Source organism: Xyrauchen texanus, chromosome 14 (assembly GCF_025860055.1).
Source record: "Xyrauchen texanus isolate HMW12.3.18 chromosome 14, RBS_HiC_50CHRs, whole genome shotgun sequence".
NCBI classification, from domain to species: Eukaryota; Metazoa; Chordata; class Actinopteri; order Cypriniformes; family Catostomidae; genus Xyrauchen; species Xyrauchen texanus.
In genome coordinates, this window is record NC_068289.1 from 16242209 (window position 1) to 16262019 (window position 19811).

The 19811-nt window shown below is 34.7% G+C and overlaps 1 protein-coding gene across 3 annotated transcripts in view; it reads right to left on the reverse strand.

Annotated features, from left to right (window-relative positions):
• Positions 1–10579, reverse strand: part of LOC127654693 (ephrin type-A receptor 3-like) — a 187833-nt gene extending 177254 nt beyond the window's left edge. For all 3 annotated transcript variants that reach the window (XM_052141973.1, XM_052141975.1, XM_052141974.1), the window contains exons 1-2: positions 10432–10579; positions 1757–1821 (exon numbers count right to left, since the gene is read on the reverse strand). In XM_052141973.1, coding sequence (XP_051997933.1) covers positions 1757–1821; positions 10432–10516 — 150 coding nt within the window. In that variant the 5' untranslated portion in view covers positions 10517–10579. The remainder of the gene's footprint in view (positions 1–1756; positions 1822–10431) is intronic.
• Positions 10580–19811: the final 9232 nt, after the last annotated feature.

Below are 19811 nucleotides of genomic sequence, written 5' to 3' on the forward strand. Positions count from 1 at the left end.
ATTTCAAGAGCTGTCTGCACAGGGCAGATTTATATTTACTGCCCTTATCTGTGCAGGCCGCAACGGACGGAGCATCCGATGGGCTTAGCTCTTAATTTGCTTTAACTGGGCCGATTTGTGCTTACACTGGCAGAAGGCGGGCGGCCCATCCGTCAGTGTCAGCGCTGCACCGGCACATTATTCCAAATCATTTTTGAGGGCGTAGCTTTCAGGGCAAAATGCTTATCGCTCCAAACTAGGCAAAAGTCCTGAGTAATTAGAGTTAATTCACCTTGAGAACTTGATCTTCGCCATCATCTTTCAACAGTCATCACATGTGGCTACACATCGACTTAATAAATCCCAGAGCATTCAGCACATACCTGCGAGGGATTTCCATTTTCATTCTCAATCACATTTATGGCTATATTGTAAAGATAATGATGCTTCCTCTATTCAAATAATGACCAGTTAAAAAATCAATCTGGCAAATTAGTACAATTACTCAATTGTCCCTAAATGCCCTTTATAATAATAAGCACTTTATATAAAATGTAAATGTCTCTCTCTCTCTTTTTTTTTTCTTTTCCTTTTTTCTTTCTTGCTTCTTTAAAATAAGCTTAACATTTTACTGTGCCAACAGTAAAAAGGAAAGAGGGGAAACAAGGTTTGGCAGCTATATGGAACAAATTACTGGATTGCCTTTAGCAACTGCCAGCAAGTAATTTTAACACACAATAAACTTTAAAGAATGGCTTGGTCTGAGTAGCCCTTGAGACCAATACCTGTTCAGCTCAACAAATAAACATGGTTATTATCGGAAGTTGTGACCTTGAGGTTTTGACAACAAAATAAAAGTACTCTGATTTGCACTGCACTGAAAGAAAACATATCGTGGGCTTAGTCCTTTAAAACCTATTTTCTTAACTTTTATAATTTTTGTCTTTTTATCTTTTAAAATTAAATAGATTTTAGTGTACATAAAATTATTTTGAAGATGCTTAATATTATTTAAATAATCCCAACAAAATAAATTCTAAAGCCGCTTGTCCTATGTAGGGTCGCGGGTAGTGCTGGAGCCTATCCCAGCTGTCTCGGGCCGAAGGCAGGGAGGCACCCTGGACAGGTGGCCAGTCCATCATGGGGTTTACACACACAAAACATACACATTCACACTCTCACTCACACATATGGGCAATTTACAGTCTCCAATTCACTGCATGTTTTTTGCACTGTGGGGGAAACCAGAGCACCCGGAGGAAACCCACGCGAACATGGGGAGAACATGCAAATTCCACACAGAAAGGTCCTGGGTGAGCCGATACTCATACCGGGTACCTTCTTGCTGTGAGGCGACAGTGCTACCCACTGAGCCATCATGCCACAATAATAAAATGACCAAAATTTAAAAAACTAAAAAACAGAGCTTTGCATGTTTGAATACGTATTGTTTTAAACTAAAAAATAAAGAGTAACACTTTATTTTAAAGTGACCATACAACATTTTACAATTTACCATTATTAATCACTATAGTAATATCAATATGTAAGTACAAGCAGCTCTACAAATTAATTAAACCCTAAGTTAATTTAATTTCTGTTTATTATTCAGTAATAACCTATGTAAATACACAGTAGTAAGAACGCTGTAACTTAAGTGTAACCAAAGAAACTTAACACAAAATAATAAATGCACTGGAAACAATGTTTCTCTTGGCACAGCATGAAATCTGCTTCTATTCAATCTAGAAATATGGATTAAGTCTGTTACACTCACCCCATGGGATGGGGAGGATATCCAGCCCAGCTCCCCTTGGCTTGCTTTGGAGTCCAACAGGTTAACTGTAGAAAAGGAGAGAAGGAGAGAGAAACAAATAAACTTTTATCTTTTTTTAACTCCATTTCACCCCCCATCACCGCCACTTAGACCAGGAGGGCAGGAGGTCTCAGTGCGCAACGTCCTGATCAGGAGAGTATTGACTCAGCTGCACTGCTCTGATGGCACGATCCAATTAAACAAACAATGGAGACTTTGGACTCATCCTCCAAATGAGTATTATTTCAGCACGCTCCACTAATTTTCTCTGTGCGGAGAACAGGAAAGTTACCATTGATACTCAATGCGTTGTGCTGTCTTGAATGTCACCATCTGACCCATTCTTGATTTTGTGTGTGTCAGCGTATTATTTTACTGACAGGCATCTGAAACTATGCGACGATATTACAAATTATTTTTATCTGACAAGAATCCTCTGAAAGTATTTTAAAGTGTTGACAGTTCATACCACTGTGTGCCAGAGCATTCACAAATGTGAAACAGATTTGTATTACGTATCCTTACATTTTTAAGCACTTTATTTTTTTCATTTTCATTTCCATTTATTTTGTTCCTGGGTAAATCGAAAATATGTCCGGGTCACATTTTTCATACCAAAATTAAAGCCAATTAAGCACATTTTTGAGACCATTATGATTTTTTCGCATTGTGAAATTATTTTCATAATAATTAAGCACATTTCCCCTTTGTACTTGATTCAGAAAGTCTTTTTGTTTTACATAATTCCCATTATTGTCAATGGTGATTCTCATTAGATTCTTATTACTGTAATACAATATTTTTTACTGTGTTACAGTAAATGAATACTATATTACAATGATTTGTATGTAAATCAGCTCAAATTAAATTTAGCACAAATTGTAAATATTTGTTTTTATTTTTGCAATAAAGAAATGAGAACATGATTTTGTAGAATGGGAGAAAAGATTATTTCAATCATAAAATATTTTATTAGTATTTTTCCATATTTATTGTTGTGTTTATAATTGCTGATGCTTCAAACATATTATCATATCCTTGTCAAATTCAATCAATTTATCATGCAAAATATAAAAAAAAAAAAAAGATAAAAACCAACAGAAAATACAAATAATAAAAATACATAAATAAATAGAAATCAATGAGAGAGGACAGTAAGCACAAACTATTGCACACTTAAAAAATGGCTGACTGCCTCATGTGGATGCATTAATCATGAGAACTATGGCGTGCTGTAGAGGAGAAGGTCCTGAAAAGATCTTGACATTTCTGTGTCTCAAGCTCTCATAACGATGACTTCTGTTTGATTGAGAAAGCCTTCTACAGGCACAAAGAGAGAGAACAAAAGCCTCCATCGACGTACAGTAAAGGCATAATCCCAGCTGACATGTGGGGCACTCAGCATGGCGTCTATGGCCTCTGCTAATAGCTGTGCCATTCATTCTCCCTACAGCGATGGCCAGCAAACATTGAGCCAAACCACAAATGGACGGGACATGAATGACAACCTTTTTTTACAAAATTGCCAGGAACATACATTTTGTTGGCAGCATGTTCATTTTCTTATCTCAAAGTGTGACAGAGGCTAGAAAACATGATGTTCAAGTCAGAAGTCAGGCCATAAAAGCTTTTTTAACGTAAGAAATCAGTCCAGTCCATCTAAAATACCATTCGGTTAGGACATATTGATTCTTTGTTTATTATTTCTAATGTCTACCTTTTTTAATAATATCTAAAACTATTATTAGTTTTAAAACTATGAAATTACACAAAGTATGGGAATTATGTAGTGAGCAAAAGGTTAAACAAATCAAAACTTCCAGTATGTATTTCTTCTTTAAAACTTTGCCAATTACAGCTCTACTCTCTAAACTGTACATTCTCTCAACCAATTTCATGCGGTGCATTCTTTATATTTGCTTTTCGAACAGTATTGAAGGAGTTCCCATGTATGCATTTCCCCCACCATCCAGTATAACTCATCCATTAAAATAAAAATGTAATTAAATAAAAAAAATAAAGTATATATTTTAGGCACTAGATGGAGAGGCGAGTCCGTTAGAGACCCCATTATCAAATTCCAGCACAAAACGGCACTGCACCTGAGTGCGAGCCAAACAGCTGGATGTTTCCATACAGTAGACGATCCCTATTAACTATAATAAAGCTTTCTGCTTCAGATAATGGCAACTCACATCCAGCTCCGTTGGTTCCAATTTAAATTTCTCAATGAACTGAGCCAGCGTCTCAAATTGAGCCGACCAGGGAAATTTGAGACCACAAAATGAGATAGCTACATGGGTGAGGCAGATTCTGCAGCAGTAAGTGACGAAAATCACAGCCAACGTCATTCCCACCCTCTCCATTAAAAAGTGTCCCGAGTAGCATCAGTCAGCAACCCCCCAACTTAGCACAAAACAAAGGGCTGATTATTATCAGCTGATCCAATGGCTGTCTCTAAGTACATAGGACAAAATAGGTTAATCAATACTGGAGGGAGGTAATAATCTAGGATTCCAACCAGTGGCCACCAATGGGTATCTGTCTCTCGAATGTACTGTATCATCCCTGGACAACTAGCTATTATTTTCCTTTGGAAAAATTGATCGAACACATTAACAGCATTGAAAACGAGACAACGGTAATGTTTCATTCACAAAGTATCTAAGAATAGCACAATGTGTAATGTAATGGCTACCTTTACTAATGACTAATTCATATTTATTAAAAGCAATTTACAGTCCGCAGGCAATTGTAACATTTTCCTTATAAAACTACTTATAAACTACTATAAATCTAGTTCTCATTTTTTGATGTAGAAGCATGTGCATGTTCAAACACCAATAGCTCATAAATATATTTATATTGAAAAATAAAAATATTGAATTTAATAATAAGTCAATGTTACAGTTACCCCATAATTTTAGTCAAGAATCTAGAAATAATATAGATTTTAATTCAAGTTTCAATATCAAAGGCATCACAATTTAAAAACCAGAAAACTAAAATACTGGACAAATAATTATTTTTCTCAAATAAGTAAAGTAAAAGTTTGTGGTCGTGATACCATAACATATTTCCTCAGGCATAGAGAGAATTGTATTGAGCATATGGATAGTTGACATAAATACTTTTGGAAAGTGTGACATGATAAAATGCATCTTAAACTATTATCATTTATATTTGCTAATTATTAATTATGCATGCAGCTTTTACAACCTTATATTAATTAAGAGACTACATGGAATTTGTATTCTTTAAAAAATGCATTTGTTACACCACAGGGTCATTTAAAACGAACCAATGAAAGCAAAAAGTACATTTCAAATGTTGAAAAACTTAACTGAAACGGAAACCATTCACAACAACTAAAATATATACTTTCTCCTATATGCATTCACATGAATTTTAATTTGAATGAGTTTGAATCTAAAATCATACTGTTGATTTAAAAAAAGTAAAACTAGTCATACGCTGAATAACTGCTATCCCTGAAGGTGATTTGTGATTGAAGAAATGTAGTGTCACAATTGTCTCCCCTACCTTTGCAATATGAATATAATGATATTCAATGCCAGTTGTATGTCATTAAAATTAATTCATATGTACAGTGTCAAAATTGTACTGTATCACATGGATAGGGTTACAGAAAATGCACATAAAATAGCAACTAACCTTATACATAGTTGTGATCATAGTTGTCGATTATGCTCTGAACATGAGTAAGAGAGCCATATGGCTTGTAAATGGCATGCTGCCTTCTCTTCTTAACATACTGTCCACCTTCAGGTAGTTAATTAAATCTCTTATTGAATTAAGATGGGAATCAGGTGTCTGGACAACTTGGAACTGCCGAGTCCTCGGAGAGCAAGGGAATTGATGCCTGGCTTTATTAAAATCTGACGGAGAGTGTAGAAGACACATGGTGGACTTGGGAATTATTTTCAAAGGATTTCCAAGTGAGCACAAGTGTGTCCAAAATACCCACTGCTGTTCCAATGATCTCTTTTCTCACCCGCACTAGATCCAGCCCTGCAGCGGGTCTACTGTATATTCACAGAAACCCCTCGCTTAACCAGAAACACACATCACAAACATCTTTCCAAGGAAAATAATCATAAGGGATGTTATCACAATGATTTATGGATTTCTTATAAGCCAAGTTGCATGTTGGATTTTAGATTCAAGTACAGGTAGAGCCACTAAATTAGGCACTTATTTTTCTATGTAGACTTGCAAAGTAATTTTTTTTGTCTATGTATGAGTAAGCAAATTTTCCACACATCCGAAAAGTACTATCACTCAAATCACATTTTGGCTTTTCGATTCAAGAACAGGCCACACCATTTGATTTGGATTCTTTTGAGATATTTGTTCTGTAATTGATTTGAATTGCTTTTAACAATCAGAAAACAAAAATAAAACATATTCGAAATGGAAAAACAATGACTGTATGCAAATGATGATTGTAGGTTCCACCCACAGTGGCAAGATGGCAATGAAGTATTAACCTCTACAGCATGAATAATTCAGCTGAGTCTCCGGGTGTCTGCCCCAGCCCCTCTGCATGCTTACAGCTTTTCTGTCCACCATCTCCATCCAAAACCTACCCATCAGGATGACCATGCACATTGCTGTCAAACTGACGATTCTATAGGCTTGCAAAGTACTATTTTTGATGTGTGTTTATTTGTAAATACATTTTCTACACATCTGAAAAGTACCCCCACTCACAAAACATTCGCCGACCCAGCAAGAATCTAGTACACCATGACATCACGACACTGTTGTGTTGCCATCACAGAATGAGTGCGCCATCTTGGTTACAAGTTAGAAAATGGAAACCCTAGCATACTGATGCAGTAAGTGATGTTTGAATATATATTAATGTTTTAATTAAAACATTAATATATATTTTTTTTCTGAAGATGATCAGCATCGTAAAGTTAAAGCGAAATATTTCAAATGTGGCTTTTGTTATTTTGCTTGAAATCCCCCTATAATATGTGGTCAACTGTGTTCTTTGATTAGCTGTCTGCCGCGACTGTACAGATGATATGCAATATGGATTACGGAAAAAGACCAGTCCTAAAAGTTTACCCACCACAATCTTGACTTACACGGTCCGAGCTAAATGGCAGAAAAATGTATACGCTTCTTTAAACAGAAGTATGTTTCACTAGGCAGTGTGCCCAGATCAAGAAGAAAAAAAAGATGATATCAACAGCCTTTAGGTTTATTAAAAAGAAAACAAAATAGTAATCTGTCATTAAACATGCATATTGCAGTTATTAAGAAAATTGCCAATTCATATTAAATAATCTATAAAATATGAATATGTATATTTGAAATAGGTAAAAAATAAAATCACTCTAAACTGAACATAATTTGTGTTAAGGTCTAGAGAATAATGTCAGTTTTATGCTGCAAATTCCCTGAGATTAAAAAAAGAGCAAATAAAAGGGAAAAGAATATATAAGCAAAAAAAAGTGCCTATGATGTGAAATTCAACATATAGCTATACTTTAGCTACATGCAGGTCTGTGTAAGCAGGCCTCAAATGGATGCTCCGTTGTTTTCAAACATAGACTGCAGGAAAAATGCAGTAAAAACAGCCAAGAAAAAAAATTATATATATATATTAATATATATATATATACTGTATATAATTCCTTTATGTCTAGAAAATAAACTAGACAACAGAAAATAAGTTCTGACAAAGAAATGGCCTAACAGTCAGTGGAATTAGTATTCTTCTTCTTTATAATTATTATTATTAATAATAATAATAATAATAATAAATAATAATGTTGATGTTGTTGTTTTTAAGCAGTGACAGAAGATCTGAGACCTCTCATTTAAAACTTCCCCCAACTTTCTAATCATCCACAATATTATTAACAATTTTAACATAAGTTTAATATATCTTTATCCCTTTAAAATGCTGCATTCGGATCAATTAAGAGAATGACATAGTGACATAAGCAAGATGTATTTTTTTTAATCATCCATCTTTTGAAGCAGATCTGTTAATAACAGTCGAAGACCGTCACAGATATAAAACGGTCGGCTCTACAAGGTTTTAGGGACAACAATTCATCACATGCAGCTTAACGAAGAATTTAGGCCTACTTTAGTGTCGTTATTGTTGTTATTTTACGGCCTAATGTTAAGGGTTAAATTGTAGGCCTACACGGTCCTTAGAGTAAATCGGCCAATTTCGGACCTCAAAGAGCAGAGAAAACCCCATAAAATAAGAGCTGCGGGTCAGGTCTTTGAAACAGATCTATGCGTTAACAAAGGGAAACAAAATTGGGGAAATTACATTCTTAACCCTCTCTCCAAATCGACACAGTCTATGTAGTTCTTTAATTACAATGTGGCTTAAAATATAATTAACAGTCCAATAAAAGCTTTCAGTTATGCTCTTTCGGAACGATTGCTCAACCTTCGTTATGAAAATTATTATCCTAAAAAACAAATACGGGACATGAAGAATAATCTTTTTAGTTAAACTTTTGAGAACTTGTTTAAGAGATTGGCCATCATCATCATCATCATCGTCATAAATAAAAAGTTTTATCAACTTAAGAGTAACGAAATTATGTAAGCAAACTGCGTTTTCAGAAGGTGGGCCGCTGTCACACATAGAGGTCACTCTAAAAATGGCCTTTGACACTTTCGATGTAAGTTAATACAAATATAGTTTTCATTAGCCTAAACGTCGTATAATGAAATAATAAATACGACAACTGCGCTGACTTCCCCGTTTGACTTAATTGGGCGCATAAAAGCTGCAAAAAAGCTCAATTTGCTTTATATGATTTTGATGGCTGCAGCTCTATACTGACACTCTCTGGTGAAAAACATGTCCCATTATATACTATTTGTACAAAAGGTAAATTCACAGCACATAAATCATCATAAGAGAAAAACCCCGGACTGTTAGACAAACAAACAAATCTCTCCTCGGTTTAAAATTAATCATATGATGCAACCATAGAGACAAGTTTAAGCAATTGCCTTTAGTCGACATGCAGTGAACAGCTCGTATCTTTCTACACACATCAGACACATCCTAGCAAAAAATAAACTCAACAATATATATACATGCTTGAGTAGCCTATTTGTTTTGCCTCAGACTATTTCTTTCAAAGTCAAGTTAATGTTCTGTATACAGTACGACTAGCCAAAGTCCCTTTATTTATTTATCTATTTATTTATTTATTATTATTATTATACCTGTACAGTCAAAAAAACCCTGAAGCTATGGAAATGCTAATTAAAACTTTTGCTAATTGTATTAGTGGGACCGGCCTATACATAAGTGTTACAAGTCTCACATTTTATTAAGAGCGACTCTTGAAAACTTTATTGCTCTGAATGGGACAATCAACCCTATTTTTTGAGGAAACTGTACGCAATATGTAATAGACATGTATAAACGGTGTATAGCCTACACGAATAAAAAAAAAAAAAACATGCCCGTTTTTTCAGGAGTATGTCTACAACTTTATTCAACCGATCTTTTTGGTCGCTAGATTTGACCGCTTCTTCAATCGTTTTATCAATGAAGGACGTTTTCACAATGACTTGGTCAAATACAAATACGCACTGAGTTTAACAACTGTTTTGTCAGCAAAAAGAAAAGATACACCTAATTTAGATAGCTCCAGATGATTGTAGCCGGTGTGCATTGACTATATGCTGTTTTGTTTTTAATTTCTATAACAATGGACTTTATATAGACTACTTCAATTTATAGACCAAATGAAGAGCAATTAAGCTGCTAATAAATTAAAATTATTCTAATAGGCTAACCTAATAACGTTAGACAATTGAAATTATTAGGTAACTGAGCAACACCAATAAACACTGATGTTCCTAACCTGTAATTTTTGAGGAACCTCCGAGAAAGACCACCCTCTTGTGAGCATCTTACGATGCTATAAACATGTCAAAATATGCTTGAAGTTAACATCCTTCAATAGGAAAGCTTATAGTTTTGATTATGTAAAGAAATTAAATAAATAAATAGGCCTAAATAAATAAATAAACAAAAAATACAGCAGCATAGACAACCATCCCTTACAATATTATAGACACCCGGAACATTTCTGGGTGCTTATTTGAAGCAAAGCATAATATAATTTGTAGTTGAGAAGGCGCAGATACGTATTGGGCAATTTCGGCAATATTTAAAGTAGCATTTGAAGCGAACCCACGTGCATTGCCGATACGGCGTATTTCTTCGCGAAAGCATCGCGAAGTTCATAGAATACTCTTATGTCTCTCATACAGAATTGTAGAATAAATCAGTTCAATAGGAGCAGTTGGTCTGACATATGGTGTGACAAAGTGAGCGAGCGATAAACCAATATTATCAAATTCGTCGAGTCTTCGTTATCAAGGCGGCTTAGAAGATAAGCTTCTGACGGAAAGCAGGGAACAATTTCAAGTTAATGTTATTTCTTCTGCTGAAGCTACCCAGAAGGCAGACTATCGTCCACTTTACGTCAATTAACAACATTCTATTGACAGCGTCGTCCAGAGTCTATAGCTACTCGCTCCAGTTTAACCAGAGACAACCAGGGTATAATATCCCATCGCGTCTCACACTTCATACGTTGTCTTACCTTCATTGGACGGATGAATGGTGAATTCTGCGCTGGAAATAAACGTGAAGAGAAAAAGAAAAAGAATTAAGGTTTTGCAATCCATGATAGAAGTTCAGGGGGCAAGGCAAGGTACATAACTCCATGAAGCATGCCACTCATGTGAGGGCTTCTGTTCCGACACAAGTTACCATTCTCGGCTCAGAGGCTGATGTCAAGTTTGACACCGGAGACGAGGAGGAGTCTCTCTCTCTCTCTCTCTCTCTCTCTCTCTCTCTCTCTCTCTCTCTCTCTCTCTCTCTCTCTCTCTCTCTCTCTCTCTCTCTCTCTCTCTCTCTCCTCAATTCTCACAGAGCGCTTTCCTTCTTCGCTGGGTCCTACAAACCAGACAGCGCCAGCAGGTTCAGGAGAGGTCATGTCATCTCTCGGAAACTGTAGAGAAGACAAAAACACAAGAGGCAGTTTCATCAAATTCCAGTTAGTATGTCACGCAGCAGAATTTATGCAGTTCGTTTGTCAATATATAGGCTACATATATATATATATATATATATATATATATATATATATATATATATATATATATATATACAAATTAACAAATAGGTTTCACAATGTATAGCCTAACATTTTAAATGATTATAAATAGGCTAAATGTGAAAGGTGTGATATGGGCACTGCAAAGTTCCCCAATATTCACTCTATGTTTTTTTGTACAATTCCTAATTTTCCTTATTTTCTCGTTTTCATTGTACATCAATATTTGAGCAAAAAGCTCTTATACATAAACTGCATTAATATTCATGTTGATATACAGAAACAGAATGTAGGCTGCGTGCTTTCATATTAGGCCTTTAAAACAGGTCTAAGCAGCTGTTGGGTGGAGATTTGGGACTGTAGGGGCTAATCTAGCCTGGGACAGGGATTTACATAAACCGACTGGAACAACTTTCAAGAGACATTCAGAGAGGAAGAAAACACCACTTGGGCTTGGACAGAACCACTTACAGGAGATGAATAAAGTGGGCTGTGGGGGATTTACCATGAATTGAATGGTAAAACAGGGCCCACATTGTAATAAAAGTTCCAATAAAAGTTCGTTTAGTTCACACACACACACACACACACACACACACACACACACACACGCGCATAATGAAACTATCATTATGAGGACGCTCCATAGACATAATGATTTTTATACTGTACGAACTATTGCTTCTATCCCCTAAACCTAACCCTCACAAAAACTTTTCTGCATTTTGACATTTTCAATAAAACATTGTTAATATGTTTTTAAAGTGATTTAAATTATGGGGACACAAGAAATGTCCTCATAAACCACATTTATATCATAATACCATTGTAATTATCAGTTTGTAATCTTAAAAAGTCCCCATAAACCACTTAAACCTGCCTACACACACACACACACACACACACACGCACACACACACACACACACACACACACACACACACACATATACACAAAACACACATCATTGTGGGGACTCTCCATAGACTTACATGCATTTTATGGATTTTATACAGATCTAATGATAATTTCTATTCCCTAACCCTACCTCTAACCCTAAAATGCACAGAAACATTTGTGCATTTTAACATTAAAAAAATGAAAAATTTATAATAATACAAATTATTTTCACCTCAAAACAAGAACTGGTTAAATGTTTCTATGGCAGTTTAAGCTGTGAAACAAGATAACATATATAATAATGTTTTTGTCTGCATGTTTTGCATATATACAATAGGGGGAAATGAGATTAGAAGAAATTCGATTTTTCATTGCTGACAACTATATTTCTATTTCTTATTGGTAACTTTATTGTAGTATTCTTCACTTTTGCCAATGGTTCTTTTTCCAAACTGAATTTGATGTAAGCTGTCAGACTAATTTAAACTGTTATAGTATAAGCTTTTTTGGTCCTTTTTGGAAAACGCTCTGACAGAGCTATCAAGTCTGAGTATTGATTTAACGTTCCATTGTGACTTAAATAGGTTAAGACGAAGCACAGCATACATTACTTTTACAAAAACAGAGAAAGCAGATGTTGAAATAAATATGTCCCTGCAGCTACTGAGACTAAATAAACTTTAAAAATACAAATACATACAATCATATTTAATAGCCATATGGGAACCCCTTTCCTGTCTGGTGTTAAGGATATACTTTTCCTTTAGTTTTTTAACAGCATATGATGGGCTCTATTCAGTCTATCAGTTCTTCCAGTGTCAAATTATTTGCCAGAATTAAAAATATAATCTGTAGCCCTTTTTTCAGTTAGTCTGTTTTGATCTTTAAGTTTTTGGTGCAAAGAACTCAACATCAAACCTGGGCAAAATCTCAGAGAGCCAAATGTGATGTGTTCTACACCAGAAACATTTGTCAATTCACATCAAATCATCTTTTTACAGTCTTTTTACTTTTTTACATCATGGAGTAAATCCCAGCTTTAACAGTATGTTTAACAAGTAAACATGTCTAGAGCATGATTTAGTGAAGAAAAGAAAAACAAAGAGGCAAACCAACTAAAATGGCAATTAAAAAGAAGAAAACAACATTTGGTTTTTCCCAATGCCATTGAGGTTTTGTCTGAGGCTTACACTGCATCGAAGAGCTGTGTGTGGCTCTTATTATAGTGTGTGAAAGTTACATGTGACTACTTTTTGCTGATTCGATCGTAGTCAAGAGATTAGAGTTTAAACAGAAAAACCAATGACCACTTTTTGAGATATTAACTGCCTCTAATTTTCTCTTCAAATTACAGTAATTCATACAAAGTCATGGTCAAAACAAGTTCATTTTATATTATTGACGTTTATTTAATCAGTAATATAATAGTTAGTAAAGAAAACAAAACAATATATATCAATATCATTAACATTTTCCAAACAAAGCTTTCCACAAAAAAAAGATAGAAATGCACTAAAATATAATCTATTCAAGTAACATTAAATGTTTCTTAAAGTCTAATTGGGAGGTTAACTAATTGAAAGAATTAGTCCCCATAGGTTCATATTTGTATATTCATACTTTTAATTAAAACATTTCATCTCATAATATTATTTATGCATTTTCAACTTCTGTGTAAATGCATTTATTACCGCTCTGTAAAAATACATCTAACTGCCAATTCAGATGCAGCTTCTGTGCCACCTTTTCTGTTTCCTACAGCAATCATAAAGCTGTGTTCATCATTTGTGGCATGTCAGTTTAATAACTCTGGATGGACACATCGTCTCATTACAAAGGTTTCACCCTCCTTACAAGTGTTTATGCTGTATTAATGGTAAATGCGTTAATCGCGATTAAGAAATATAACGCGTTAAATGTTATAAATTAATTGCATGCGATTAACGCATTAATTCCTACAGCTCTAATCAAATTTAAAGCAATAAATATATAATATTGACCCTTTTCATATTTCTTTGTCCATGACATGGAACATAGTTCCGTAAATGGGAGACCATATCAAATTTCATTGTAGCTTTCCATTTTGCTCCAACAACAAAATAATAAAAAAATAGGATTAAAATATAGAGACATGGCAGTCAGAAGAGAGAAAGGTGCTAAATTTACTGTCACTCCCTCAGTAGTTGGATTTGACTTTGGGGTGGGGCTATCTGATTTTTCCAACCAATAGCAGAAAGGGGAAGTGTTTGGGAAATCTGTTTGAAAACAGTTATTACTTTTTCAGTTCTGTTTGATACCACTACAGGCACATATATTACACACTTCACATGTGTAATATATGTAATAGATTTAAATGCAATAAAACATTTTTTTTAATAAAAACTCTTAATATCACTTGCAATGCTTCTGAGCCTCGGTTGTTTCAGAGTTTTCTGAACCTTGGTGAAGACTTTCTTTTGTCTTTCACATTAACAGACTGTTTTTGTGGGTGCCAGTCTTTGGATGCCATTCCTACACCATCTGCTCTTGTATCATTCCAATCAGAGTTTGGAATGGCACCTCTGTATTGTCAGCCAAAATAACAGTTGCATTGCATGGTCTGCTGTAAATTTTCCCTCAGGCCACGCCTATATCTAATTTCCCAGAGAATGAGTTTCCCAATTATTTGGTCAGTTTGCTACTCAATATCATGAATCATCCGTGCCACATGCTTGTTTGATTAGATACATCACTGCATTTAATGAGTAAGATAATGAATATTAAATGCAAATTTGTGGCCAATACATACACACAAACAGTATGTGTTTATTGTGTTGCTGTATACACTGGCAAGTATGCTATATGCGAATGAGGAATATTTATAAATTTTGTGTTGAAGTTGATTTATTATTCATGTAATTTGATGCCTGAAGTAGTAATGCTTTGTTTAGCATTCTTTCCACAAATACTATTGGCAAGTTGCAGTGAGCAGTCTATCTACAGCCTGCAAATAGCTGAGTCACATTATTCGTCAACATTGCATGGATTTAGGTCATTGCATTTCTTCAGATGAGTGCATAAATAGTTCAGAAAATACACATGAAATTGCTTAACACTTCTGATGTACTTTCTTCAGCTGTATAATTTAGGGTCACTTGAGCTTCAATTATCCATTGCCTCACAATCACATTTTAAAGCCACCGTTAGAGACCAATAATAATCTGTAATAATGTGCCCAGTGGGCTGAACAGAGTATTTTTAGTTCATGAACTTTTAAAGCACAGATATATTCATGTCTACAGTGTTAGGAAATGCATTGACAAATTACCTATCAAGCACTAATGCAAGCACAACTCAGGGAATTATTGCATTGGTGTTTGAAAAATGGCCGAAAATAAAGCTTACTGAATGTAGATTAATCACAGTGGGGTTTATGATATAGCACAAGGCTTGTGTGCGCAAACGATGTATATGAGCACTTTGACTAATAGCATGTTATTGGACCTTAGCTTATTAGAGCTCAGTGAGCACATTTGCATTGTCTAGACTTTAAACCATGGGAGGGGGTCCTACCACAGACTCAGTGTTACAGTACTAGAACAAGATTGCTGCTATGGAGTTTTGAGACAACTTTGCATCACAGACGTCACTCGTATGATCTGCATTTTCTCAAAGTCAGAGAATTTGCCCTCATGAGTTCATTAATCATAGTCTTTAATTGCAGCTGAATGAGTCACAATCATACAGCTGCAATGACATAAAAAAGAGATGGGAAAAACTGATACAAGCCAGTCTGCGTAGATTATAGGCTTCAGTTATACACTATAGTATTGCAATGATTACCCTTTTGACAATTGCGCTTATTAGCTACAATCCAAACCCACAGTGTCTGCAGAGCAAATTTTGTGTGCATGCCAATTCAAAGGCAAAGTCAGTTTTCAATGACTTTGTAATATGCACTTTCATTTCAAATAAAATAGGCTAATGCCAGACCACTTTGGAGGTAAATTATTAGGAAAACAGAGACCTCTCGGAAGCAATTAGTTGTGTCTACTCCTCATTTAGAGCTGAGCGTAATTGCTCCCTTAATTAGGCTTATAGCCCTGACACACAGACTAATCTGGCATGATTCTGACTGGAGGTTACAAGATTTTACAACCCAAATGGCAGGCATTGTGCTTAGTCTTGTAAAGAAACAACACTTGCAAACAAATACAGCCATGCATGCACACACTAATACATTTTAGGCCTCTAAATAAATATAATTTAATATATCATTAAAATATTTATAAACATGATATAAATATAATTCATGTTATTAAAATACATTACATTATTCTGGGAGCACATTATAAAGCATTGATTAGACAACACAATATGTGGCTTTTAAAGTTTATAAATTGAATAGACCCATATCATTGAATATATGCATTTTATTGGTATAGACATCAATCATTTTTACAATTGAGTTCGTCAGTCTCTCAAAGTACACATTCCGTCTGTGTCAAAAAAGAAAAATTAAATAGTCCAGTCAACTTAACATATGAAGTTGTGACTCTGTCAACTTGAACTTAAGTTGAATTAACAAGTGTATTTGCCATTTCAACTCACTCTACAAAGTTGTCTGAACAAACAAAGACTTGCCAGCTCCCAGCATGCATTGCAGCATGAATAAATAGTAAGGGTTAGTGATGTAGGCTTGTTTTCTTGCTATTTTCAGATTTACAGCACTTTATTTGTGCTGTTGTTGTTGTTGTTTTTGTCATTACTGTTGATTAATAGTTGTGTGATGTTAAGAGCTCATCTTTTACTTGATGATGTTTGTGAGTATCACAATAACTGAGGTTTATGTGTCAAGTGTTGACATCGATGTGCCTCCGAATGAAACTACTATTCATGTAGCTTGTGACTCTTAAGAAAATACCATTCTGCAGTACAAAAAAGGGTTTGCAACTGTGCAGTTGCAGGCCTTAAATGTCAGTAAACTAAAGAGAAGTTGTTAAAACTTACTCCAATTTAAGTGCAACTAATTTAACTGAAGTTTTCTACAAACTACATTCAATCAGTTCAGATTACTTTTTATTTTGTGAGATAAACTTATCCAATTAAGTCAGTTAAACTCAAAAAAGCCCATGCAAAAAGGCACAAAATATAATGTTCTTTTACAGTGAAGTTTCAAAATTAGCAAAAATGTGTCCTGAGCTCCATTTAGCTTTATTTGAGTACAATGAATTATGTCAATATTCTTTTTTTTATTATTTATTTATTTTCACACTTAATTAACGTGTGTTAAACGAAAAGCCCTAATTTTTAGTATTTGGATAATTTAGGACACTGTTATTGCATTAGAAAGATAATGTCACACAAACTGCCATCTGCAAACAAATGATGCCAGACATTTTCTCAGAACAAACTTTACTTTAATTAGCCATTTTTTCATTTATTTGTAAATAGTCCCAAGGTCATTTTTAGTGGATGTACTGTATGAAGTCCGTTCCCATCAAGTTCACACAGGTGTCCTAGTAGTGTAACCATAGGTGGAGTTTATCACGTTAATATCAACTATGGACATGTTACACAAAGTTTACCATAAAGTCTCTAAATACTTTTTGTCCAATTTTGAACCATATATCTATTGATTTATTATTTAAAACTTTTTATCCCAAGAGAAAAAAAGTTTGAATAAATCTCTCTGCCTGAAAAAATTTAAACAAATATAGCCTACCTGAACTTTAACAAAAAAAATTATAAAAAAAAAAATACCTTTCCATCCTACTCACACCAAAAACCATTTTCCAAGTAAACTATAATTTGTGCTCAATTGAAAGTAATCATATCAACTATTAATAAGCAGCTGTCAGGTGTATGATTATAGGGTGCCAACTTGAAGCCATTTACATTTATCAAACTCGACGTGTGGGTGAGTGCAGCAATGGACTGAAACACAACACAGACACCTTAAACTAACTCTAATGACAGCAAAGCTCAGCACTTTTTCTGGAAGAAGCCTCCAAGTTCTCTAAATATAGCATGATATGCTCTGCTTGATCAAAGACTGAGCCCTTGAAAACCTACAAAGCAGAGTTAATTACAACAAAATGGCATCTACATATTCAAGGGGACCTCTGCTTAAGATGTGGGTTTCAGGTGGTAATTAACTGAATACAGCATAATTACAGCTGTCTTGCTCTGCTCCTTTGGCTGGGCTTGCCTGTGTGGGGGGTGTTGCACAGTGGCAGCTCATTTTCTGTAGCCCAACACCAATGACAGAGCACTTTAATAAGGCCAGCTCTGCCAACTGTGGAGCAACCCCAGTCTAAAAAAAAAAAAAAAACCCTGAAGACCGAAGAGACGTCACATAGACCCCAGCATTCCTCAAGGGTTCTTAAAGTATTAAAACGTGTTTGTTGTGAAACAAGTATACTAAAAGGACTCATTAATATTTTAGAGCAATGATGTTTAAGAAATGGGCAAGTAACATACACCTAAAGAATGTTTTGGTTGTAATATACACAACTTGGTCTTGATCACGTTAGTAATCACGTTACTATACTGTATTGAAAGAAATACTAGAGGTGCTACAACAACTACATTTTTTTCACTTTCACACAAATCATGAAAATGCACTTAAATATATTTGGTCTTGAATTCAGCGACATCAAACACATTTTTTAAACTTTTATGCTTATCCTCGTGTGGATGTTGTATTTTGGCTTCGCTATATGCATCACATTATTTAATTTAATTTTAACTGAATGATCTCAATTCAGGAGATACTGGGCTGTCAGTAAAGGGTTAAAGTTTCATTATACAGAGTAATGTGACCAACAAAATGTCTTTGGGAGAAACACCAACATAACTACATCTGGTAAGAAATCCAATTCAGTTTTTACATTGAAAACTGTTTGAGTCAAAAGATTAGAGTTTCTCATTTAATCCGATAAGCCATTTTAAAAATGTCATTGATTTATCACGAAAACGGCATGCTGTTAAACACAATGATCACGTACGTGGAATATAGGCAAATTTTCCTTAAAATATCCAATATTCACAATGCATTATCGCATTGTGAATCAATGGATGGATCCAAAAGCTGGAAAATGTCACTTTCAGAAGCTTTATACAGATTTAGGATGAAAAAAGGTTGTCATTCCCTAATTAGGGAGCAAGGGTGTAAGGGAGCATCCAATAACTTCCCTCCTAAAATCCGACCAAAAGTTCAGTTTCATGCTGCAGATGATGTTTTGGCAGACATGGGACAATGATCATCAGTACATAGATTCAGAATTTATAATGTGTAATTTTATTTTAACATGGTTGGCAGTGATTGGATGATGCTGGCCATTATTTTGAATCCAAATTAAATATGCTAATTTCTGATGTAATGTCTGTAATGTCTCAAACATGAATAACCAACATTCCTGGAAACCATATGATAGAATTTTTTTTTCTTCTTTTAATCATAAACTCCACTTAATTTTGTTAGATTCCTCTGAAAACAAAACTTAATATCTTATGGCTTCCTGCTTCATTGTTGATGTTTTTATTGTTTTAAGGATTTTATAAATATATTTATTGGAAAATGAAACAAAGTATTTGGTAAGAAAATTATTGTTTTGCGTATGACATCAAAACACTTTTACTATCGTGCATGGCTTGTACGGCAATACATTTGAACATTTGCATCACATAACCAACTACATTTATAAGCTTGTTCTAATGTGACCAAATTTTGCTGTAGCTCAACTGATTTACTTGAGATGCAAAGGACCGGGGTACGAGTCCTGAAGAGCACACAAGTCATCCCGTAAGCCGAAATTAGTATATGCTATGACTGATTGTTATCACTCATGAACTTTTGGTATGAGTTGTCAACCAGGCAGACACAGACATCAAAACTCAGCATAAACAGTAGTGGCAATTAACAAACATTGTACCGTAGATAAAAAAGTACATTTTAATATTGTGATTCTACAACATGTTCT